Here is a 10,357-nt window from a genome sequence, read left to right as displayed (position 1 = left end):
ACATGTTCAATCAAGTCTATATCTTTTCAGAAACATTTTCCAATTTATTTCTAGGTAAATGCAAAACTGGAGAATGTAGTCCCAAGAGATAAATGAAATATTCAAGATTATTTCGCATCCATATTATTTCATATTCTTTACATTTCTTTAAAAAAAATCAGGGGCCACAGCGAAAAAGAACGAAATCTTTTGTATAAAATCCTATTTCCATGGAAACTTAAGTTCTTATTCTCTCGTCTCTCTGTTCTGTATAAGAAGATTTTAATCATAATGGAAATTTTTCTCTCTCTATTTGCATTTCCATTATAAAATTTGAATCCCCATGGAGCCCCTCCTGATCCTACTTTATCTTATAAATACATTGGGAAGTCAAGTTCAAAAAAGGTATTAATTACTGATTATTTGGTTTAAGTGATAACTTTTACATGTACTTTGGAAATGTGTGTTAAGTCTAGTTAAAATTAACCATCTGATAAAGACTAAGATGTAAAAAGCTGAGAGATACGACACCAGCCCCCCCCCCCCCCCTTTCCAAAAAAAAATTACGCAGATGACTCGAAATATTTCTGTACGAGCTACCAAAATAACAAACGGAAGTTCATGGCTGCTCCAACAAAACCATGGGAAAGAGCAGGGATAAACTATCAAAATTCTGGAAGCTTACCAGCAAATAACATGTCAGGGTATGCATCATCTGACAGTCAGTTTGTTAACATAAGTTAGATCTAATCAAAATTCCCAACTTGTTAGTCTATTGAAAATACAATGCAATGATTGTTGACATTGTGAATGAGCTTGGTTCATGGCAACATGGTTGGTCAAAGTTCGAATGACAAGTAACATTGATGCGCATAATGAATAACAAAGAAATAGGAATTTGGATATAAAGATTGTATACATAGAAATAAGGATATGATGCCAACTTTATTTTGTCAAAATTAAAAGCTTTAAAACTTGACCAGAAGAAACTCGAACCGTTCTAATTTATAACCCTACAAAGATAACTATCACTATACGACTATCTACATGGTCAATATTTTCATGTTGTTCAAGTACTCAAAACATTTCTATTGAATTAAAGAGATTATAAATTGTTGTAAAATTGTTCCAAGTTAAAGCATAATATTTAGGGGATATTATAGAATGGGGAATTATAACTGATTAATATATATTAATGTTAAGTGTATATTTTAGATGATAAAATAGTATAAATACTAGATTATTTTTGTATAACACAATTCACATTTTTACTAGGTTTGATATGTTCCAACAAATTTATTCGATAATTTAAACATCGCTAAATTGTATACACGTATCAATATATTGTGCTAATAAACAGCATCATAGTTAATATTATGAAACAATTTGCATTATGTAAATCATAAATTGTCAATAAAATAATTTGATCTCAAGCAATATTTTACTACTATTGATATGCTATGTGTATAAGATTATTTATATGATAACTTTTATACTTTACAGTCCTCCTATAGGAGGTACAGAGAGCCTGCCACCATGCTGTGTCCCAGGTGCATCAGGCCCGGGGAATCCTCCCCCGATACCCTCCCGTCCGACACAAACTGGCATGGGAAGTCGCTTATCATCACCATACGGGGGATACAGTAGTTATTCTCCCTATAGTAGTTATGGAGGAATGGGCGGATATGGCTACAGTCCTTACAGCAGTTATGGATCTATGGGTTATGGGGGAATGGGGGGATATAACAGAATGGGTTATGGTGATGATTTCAATCAAAACAGCATTGCCAGACTGGCAGAGGAAAGCTCTAGGCCTGCATTCCAGTCCATTGAAAGTATAGTCAATGCCTTCACCTCTGTTAGCATGATGTTGGATTCCACATTTCAGGCCATGTACAACTCGTTCCGAGCAGTTGTAGGTGTCGCTGACAATTTCACTCGCCTTAAATCCCAGATTGGTCAAGTATTGTCGGCTTTTGCAGTTTTTCGATTTCTGAAGTATCTATACCGTAAACTATTGGTGTTGTTACGACTGAGGCCCCAAGGTTATGCGGAAGAAGCTTGGTCAAAGGCATCTGATGTGTTAAGTCAGCTTCCTGATGAAGGGGGAGCTCCCAAGAAGAGCACATGGCCTATAATGCTGTTCTTTGGAGTCATTATGGGAGGACCCTGGCTCATCTGGAGGATGATATCCAGCTTGAGTGGACCTTCTGGTAATTATTATGAAAAATTAAACATACATAACAAAACAATGTTTATGACAATTATTTAGTATTTAGAATTACAAGAGTTTCATGGATATTTTGATTAGATTTATACCAAAAGTACCTCTCTTTGATTAGTGAAAGCCTGGGCTTCTGGAGAAGATGACCATTTTGTTGCCAGGGCAGAGTATGATTTTAATGGGAACAGTGAGGAAGAGCTTTCTTTCAAAGCAGGACAGCTTATCAAAGTAGCACCAAAAGGTATGTACCTGATAGCAGTATTAATTTGCATTCTCCCTCAGTGGTGATAACAAGTTTAAAAGGCAGCTTACATAATAACATGAACCAAAATGCTCAGTAATGTTGATTCAAAAATTCAAATTAAAAAAATTCAAAATTTATATCACATGTACTAAGCAGTGTGTGTTTGCAATGTTTTAGAAATTCAACCACGAATGAGAGGCTGGCTTTTGGCATCTGTGGATGGACAGAAAGTTGGAATTATTCCTGGAAACTATGTAAAGGTGCTCGGAAAGAAGAGAGGCACAAAACACCAACAACAGTCTTCCCCTGGTAATGCAGCAGATCCTGCACAGACCCCAACATTAAGCTCAGTCAACAGTGCCTCTGCTCCAGACATGGTGTCCGGAACAAGCACCTGTTGTAAGAAATCATGTGATAAGTCAGAGAGTGTGAACAATGGACAAGTCAAACCAGTGGCTAGTGCACCATGTATGGACAACTTCAATTCAACTTCAGAAAACAGTACATCCTTTGCTAATCTAGAGGATGCATTTCCAATTGATTCTAATTCACAGAACAATTCAGTAAGGCAACCAGAAAATTTGAATGCAAAGGATATTTTGGATGCCAACGAGGATAACCTAATAAATTAAGTTTGGTGTTGGGTATTACCAGTACTGCCATAATTGTGATAACTGATCAAACAATCAGATTAAATAGGATTACAACTGACATAATTTATTGATGGTGTGTGTACTGTGTACATGGTATTGATTTTTCTCATAAGTAATGGAAAATTGAATCAGGAAAAAAGCAGATATATATTTTATGTACAACAGTGTCCTTAGGTGCATGTTGAATATGCTAGTAAGATCCTTTTATATTGAATTTAAATCACAATAAATAATTTAGATTTATGAGCTGAACATTTCCAATTCTATTGTGAAGTCCTTTTTGTATACAATCATTTATATGATAATCCTTGAAATCCAGCCTCACTTTCATTCATATAATTTACATGTATTTCCTTTCTCTGCCACTAGTTTAATTACAGTTATCTCTCTTGGCTGTTTATAGTTGTTGTATCTCATTTCTTGTGATGTGAAGTGAGGAGAACTCAGATTGCTTTTCTTTTCTAGAAAGTGTGGTATTATCTGGGGTAGGGATTTATATTATTTTAATATCTTTTCAGAAATAAAGTAATTGAATGTCAGGATAATGTTTCCAATTGATCGGGTTTAACCATATTATAATATTGCAAGAACTGAAATGGGTGATCTCTAAGACTCTAACAATACAATTTAAAATTTCTTTTTACATTGCAAAAAAATAAAAAGAAGTATGGTAGATCTACTCATAACATATATATCTTGTTTCTTAAGTTTAGGTTATAATATAATTATTGGCAGATTTCTTAAAAATTTTGATGTTAATATTTGTGAAATATTATTTAAAAAGAAAAAATATTGAATTGATATAATTGTAGAATCAGAACTTTTGATATGTGATTTTTTATGGCTAAAAAACAATTATACAAAATGCAAGTGATTTTTTATATGCTGTATAAATGAGGGAAATGAATTTTAAGAGAATGTTTGTAAAGGGTTAGGGAAATTGCTTGTCAATTAAAAATCAGCATGTGATTTATATGTAAATTTAAAATAAAAATAAGATTATGATAGACTTGCATCCTCATTTTGCTTCATAATGGTTTCATTTCTTAGAGGAAGAAAATAATTTCATACACAGTTTGGACATCACAATTTAGTAAAAGCTGAATTAAATGTCCTTGTATGGAAATCACTTGATTTTATGCATACATTTGTATTTGATTTGTACTTTAATTTAACACTGTTATATTTTAAAAATGATATAGCAAGAAATGCAGAAAAAATCCTTAAAGGTATTGGAATTAATGCTTGAATTTTAAAATTCAATTATAAAATTTTTATTTTTCTCGATTCATTCCCCCCCCCCCCCCCCCCCCCGTAATTATGCATTACTGCTTGATGTTAATGTTTTGAGAGAAAGAGAGAGACACTCAGAGAGAGAGAGATTTAAAAAAAAATCAAAAATTATATCTTACAGTATAAAATGTTGATGTATTAAAGTCTGTTATCAGCTTATGGACTTTTTAAAAGAATTATTTATGGCAGCAGACCCTGGTTTACTACAACTGTTCCATCTGAATGATTTTTGTGGTTAAAGATATATGTGTTTCTAATAAGGTTCCAGTGGCAACTTTTCTTCCTGAAAAACTTTAGAATATTTTGTTTAAGCAAAAGTTCTGTGCGATACTTTATTTCCCTTCTTCTTTTATGATCTTTGGTTATATAGTGATTCTTCCATATAATAATGGCACACATATTGTTTGGGAAAGGGTTGTTGTCACGTTTCATAGTATAATGCATTTTCAATATTATATTTAATGCCTTATATATGTAAATTCTGTAATCTTCCAGGTACTAGTATGTCTTTCCACTCGTTGATTATTCTTTTACATGAGCATTTATTTGGATGCTCACCTATCAGGCACGCAGCATCGTTTCTGAGAGGGGGAGAGGGGCAGACTCATCCAAATTAAAACATCTTGACAAGAAAAAAGAAGGAAATTTAATTACAACTTTTCAAAATTCGTAAAAATCCTAATCCGTGGGAAGGGACAGAGCGTACTATATCTTCAATTTCATTTTTAATGTGAACTTCCTTCTTTTCACCTTTTTACATGCTCACCCAAAAAGTGGGGGTGGGGGCAACTTAATGTTAATTCACTTTTTATATAGTCAATTAAAGAAAAATGTTTGCTGTGAGAACAAGTGGGGGGGGGGGGGGGCAGGCCCCTGCCCTGATGCTACATGTACGTGCCTGCCTATGTATGCTATGTGTGTATTATAGGTTAAGTTTAGTATCATATTGACATACCGGTACCCTATATTTGAATCTGTGAAACTCATTCACATTGTGCACATGCGGATTCAGAAAAAAAAATTCTAAAGGGGGGGGGGGGGGGGTTCAAGGGGTATTTTGCTTGTCAGGGAGTCTAGTAAACCCAGTACAGTGTACTCGTTGGCAATTCACTATTTTTACATCAATTTTCTCATTTCCGTTTTAAAAAAATTAAAAAAAGAATCTTAAATATTTAATCATTGTCTTAATTAGCATATATCAATCTTTTTTGGTGAAATCATGTCCGAAAAACAGAATCTTTGATTAGTAAATCCATCGAGCAAATTGAGGGTTACCGTTTCAAGCCACGGCACGGAGTCCACCCCGTTCTCCTTGCTTTTGCCGATGGTAAAGGAAAGGGGTTGCTTTTTATCAGACTGGGAGTCCGCATAGCTGTCTCCTCTAGATGGGAGAGGATTGTACTTTAATTTGGCCGTGGTTTGGGACGAAGTATGAGGGTGTGCTAAGCTATCTTTTGTTCGTTCCCGTTTAGTACGCTGAGCTGCGTTTTACGAATGAACTTTAATACGACCAAATTCGTAAATGATTATTTTGTATAAGTTATAAAATAAGTTTTTGTAAAACGCAAAATAAGTGAATAATATAGTGCAGATTGCCTTTATGTGTACGAACGGAATATTGAACTTTATTAGGACTGGAAGGTCATAGCCATTTTCAGACGATTAAAACTCCCTGAGAGAGAGAACTTATGTTGAAAATGAAATAAATCAAAATCCATAAAATTCTAAACAAAAATAATTGGATTTTCTTATACATTTATGAAAAGTTAATGGTTATAAAGATCGTCTTTTGAGTTTTAAGGTGGATCTAATGAAATGTTTTCTTGGCCTCCCAGCCTCCATCGAACAAATCCGATTTACAGGTACTATTCAGAAAGGATCACATAGCCGTTACGTTTTGCTGCCTTTTTTCGATGGGTTACTCTTTTAGCGTTTAATTCCAAAATACGTATATGTATCTCTGTTTCGTGCTTGATTTTTAATGATTAATTTCACATTCTTTTTTTGTTTCTTTTATGTCTTAGACTATATCGCAAAATTCCGAGAAAAAAATATCCCGCAGAAAAAAAAAATGTTGTACTGTACTTACAATGTGCGTGCAAGATAACCAAGTTCAACTCGAGGGGAATGTCATCTTTTCCTGAATAGACATTATTACCTACTGTACCAGAGAGAAGATATCACCTTTCTCAAAGTCTGACTTAAGTTTGATCATTACTACAGTATGAACAGACAAGGATGCTCAACCGTCAGCCGGTCATTGGACTTTAGCTGTGAAGCTGTCATTCGGAAGATTTTCAGTAATGTTGGCCCTATCTTATTCTGACATGCTTTTATTGCTAACGGAACTCGAATTTCAGGCACATCTTTCTCCAGAAGGCTAACGATTCAATAAGTGGCGATTTTACCATATAAAGTATGCGAGACCATTTACTTAAAGAGGCTGTATGTCTTATTTACCATGTAATAAACCAGACAAGAGTTCATGCAAAAAAAGCAACCAAAAGGATGAAAAAAGATAATCAAATTCTCTTTTGCCGTTGAGCTGAAAGCAAAAAATGAATTACGTCCACTGAAGTTTCTAAATTAACGTTAGAATTTTGAAGAAAAATAAAATACTAGTAGTCCGTATTTTGATTGTGTGTTTACGGAATGACAGCAGATGCTGTTTATGTACACGACAAACCAACTGATGTTTTTCTAGTAGATGTTGATGTTAGCACAGTGCACCTTTTCGTGAAATCATCAATTTCCCCGTGTTTGTCTGTAAGGCAATTTTTTGTCATCAGATAACAAAATGCAGGTTACTAGTATCACAATACGTTGAATTTGAATGACCATAATGTTTCCTTTTTATAACAGACATAATTCAAAAATCATTCTAATTTGTATGAAAACATCCCTTTCTCCCAAGAGAAGCACCGAATGAAAAGATCTATGCAACAGATCAGTTAAAGATACAATTGCGTCTCAATGATCCATTGTACACACCATTTCGATGTCATTGTTTGACATCATAGGAACTATTATTGAATCAGTCTAAAAAGACCCAAATGACCAAACAACCTGAGTTACAACGATGTGATACTGAAATCCTAACTAATAGTTTTTCTCCACAACAACAAATTAAATAGATCGACTAACTGAAAGTATTAATATTACATAAAACGAGTATATTGAAGAGGTAACCATGGAAACTAATCAATATACAGTCGACGAGGACAGGTATTTTACACAGCCTCTGTCACTGGTTTTATACGGTAAAACAGAAAAAAGGTTCAGAGATTCCATGACTATCGCAGGTATATATATCTCCTGGCTCCGTCGAGTAATTAACAGCTAAAGGAAGAATCGCAGTGAAGACGTCGAAGACCGGAAGGTCAGAAGGCTGAGATTCCAATGCAATCTCACAGGCCTACAGCTATAAGGTTGGCCTCAATTCTTGAGCACTCCGATTTTGGCTCACGTCGCTGATCTATGATCACGTGACCCCTGTTGTTCTCTAGGCGTGTCATATATACAACACTAGGCATTGACAAAATGCATCCAATTCGAGTATCTTTTGCAACAGATTACGGGGACTTGTTTTGTATCCTCTGCGCGTAGCGTTAGGTCTGTTTTAACGCTTCTTCGTCTCAACTAGAATAAGAATCAATGGGATTTACCGAGCAGAAGGACACTTTTGGAAAATGTTTTAGTACACAGCTTCTGTAGTACTACTTTTACGACCAAGCTAATGTAGAGATAACAGCTTCAGTGCTTCCACACCTATACGAGACAACCCGTGATTGTTCCACCTGTTGGTTGGGAGCCGTTTTCCATGATTTCCGCGTTGATATCCAATGGGTTGATTTCTGAGCTTTTTTAGTTTCAACAACAAATGGGAAAGATTAAATTTCTTTGGCCATAATGATGTGGAATTTTTCCTTTCTAACCAAAAATGGCTCCAACTAGACGAAACACAATTGGTCTAAAACAATGTTGACTCCATGCAAATAACGTTTTACTGAATAATAGTTTTTTCTGGACATTGCGAGTCACCTGTATGTTGAGAAGCTGACAATAAATGCTTCAGAGTTCGTACGTTTATTATTGGTATTTGGGGCAGTGAAGAACATTCAAATAATTTTTCCGGGGAACATGCAGCGGATTGTACGATGAAACACCCAGACAAGGCACAGGTCATGCTACTGGAGAACTTGAGGATTATCTCCGAACACAGGCGACGTTCCCTGGCCGCCGACCATTACAGGTAATACCTCCTTCGTTATTGTATTAGAATATCTTTAAGATATCTATAAGATATACAGGTAATACCTCCTTCGTTATTGTTGTCTGATAGATTATTATCAGAAAACTAGAAATGATACGAGTAATTTGTAAGTGCTAACTCTTGGGTTACTGTCTTGATTTATAACATCGGAAAACTGAAAATAATGGAGATATCACTCCTTAATTTTGGATATATGACCCTCCATTGAATATACTAGCAATCACTAACAAATAACTGCCAATTTTTGTAGAATTTGTAACTTATAAAAATACTTTCATATACAAATCTGTATATTGTTTTCTTAATTTTTGTTCAAACGATCAAAATGAAAGCCACTAATTACCGAAAGAATAACTACTGATTTCTGAAGAATTTGTGAATAATCATACCTATATATTGTTTTCTTAATTTTGGTTCAAGCCTACTGAGTTTGTTTCTTTGAAATGAAACTAAAGGGCATACAATCAAAATCAAAGCCACTAATCACCACCGAACCTGGTTACCCATGGGCTCGTATGGAGCATATTATCAAACAGACAAATTGCATTATACGGCGTATACGATACATTATCAATAATGTCGGGGTTCACTTCATTGTTCCCGACATATAGCGACAACATGCCAATGCTTCTAATGAGCGAGATATTGCAAAGTATGTATTAAGCTTTAATTCAATAAAAACTCACTGTTTCGCTGGAACGTATTCTCGGAGAACAACACAGTTCATTCGTTATACATCGCGGGTCTGAAAGGGTTTAACAGCCCATTCCAGAATTTTGCAACGAAGTTTCTTGCTGTTATATATAAAGGTTTTTTAATGATCGGAAACTCTCCGGCAACGCTGGCTTGTTACATATCATTTGATTTTGTTTTGTTGTTTAACAGCCTATCAAGATTTTCACTTTTATTCTAATATAATGGTTACAACTATAACCTTTGCTCGGTGTTTTTTAGTTTTTGGTAGCTGAATTATTCTATATCACCACTGGGCCTCATTTTAAGGTCATACCAAAATCTTATTTCTTAAAGGAACATGGTCACGATTTTGGTCAAATTCTGTTTTCATTATTTACAATGCTTTACGAAAGCATTTCTAATGATCAAATGACATTTGAGAGTCAGTCGTAAAGTCATAAGCAAGATACAGGGCTCACAATTCTTTGTCATGTAAACAAGGCTCGTGCCCTGTTTTTTGTTTACATAGGTTCAATATACGAGTAAAAAATCTTTTCAAGCTGATTTGTCTATCTTCTTATTCATTTTAAGCATAAATAAACAGTTCCTAGCGTTTAACACATTCATTTTAGGTCGTAAAGTTGAATTTTCACTTCATCATTCAAAATGTAAACAAAAGCTTTGTTTACACAGCAAAGAATTGCAGGCTCTGTAACTTGCTTATAACCAAACGAATGACACTTAAATTTTGGTTGCCTATTTAAAATCCCTTACTGAAGCATTATAAACATTAAAATTGGAAAAATAATTTTTGACCCAAATCGTGACCATGCCCCTTTAATGTGTCAGCAAATACATACATGTATTGTGATACAGGCCTGTGTTAAAAAAAATTAGATTACAAATGATTCCTCATGGTACCAACACCAATTATGACAAAATACCTCTGGTTTTGTGATGTTTCGTATTATATGTTGTTTACTTCATTAAGCAGTATAAATATTTGACATACATTA

The 10,357-nt window shown here is 34.5% G+C and overlaps 2 protein-coding genes across 4 annotated transcripts in view; both read left to right on the top strand.

The window, feature by feature from the left end:
- Positions 1 to 550: 550 nt before the first annotated feature.
- Positions 551 to 4,109, top strand: LOC128167592 (probable peroxisomal membrane protein PEX13). Its single transcript, XM_052833390.1, is given in 5 exon segments — positions 551 to 581; positions 584 to 683; positions 1,483 to 2,192; positions 2,322 to 2,444; positions 2,625 to 4,109. Coding segments are annotated over 5 exon segments (1,419 nt in total). The 3' UTR covers positions 3,080 to 4,109.
- Positions 4,110 to 7,955: 3,846 nt separating this feature from the next.
- Positions 7,956 to 10,357, top strand: part of LOC128165735 (potassium voltage-gated channel subfamily B member 2-like) — a 41,228-nt gene continuing 38,826 nt past the window's right edge. Inside the window, exon 1 of one of the 3 annotated variants that reach the window (XM_052830546.1) lies at positions 7,956 to 8,645. In XM_052830546.1, the coding sequence (XP_052686506.1) occupies positions 8,551 to 8,645 (95 nt within the window). In that variant the 5' untranslated portion in view covers positions 7,956 to 8,550. The remainder of the gene's footprint in view (positions 8,646 to 10,357) is intronic. The other 2 variants (XM_052830547.1, XM_052830548.1) reach the window with 2 other exon arrangements.

The sequence above is a fragment of the Crassostrea angulata genome, chromosome 10 (genome assembly GCF_025612915.1).
Source record: "Crassostrea angulata isolate pt1a10 chromosome 10, ASM2561291v2, whole genome shotgun sequence".
Classification (NCBI taxonomy): Eukaryota; Metazoa; Mollusca; class Bivalvia; order Ostreida; family Ostreidae; genus Magallana; species Magallana angulata.
Note: the sequence above shows the minus strand (reverse complement) of the source record. Positions and strands in the feature narration are given on the sequence as shown.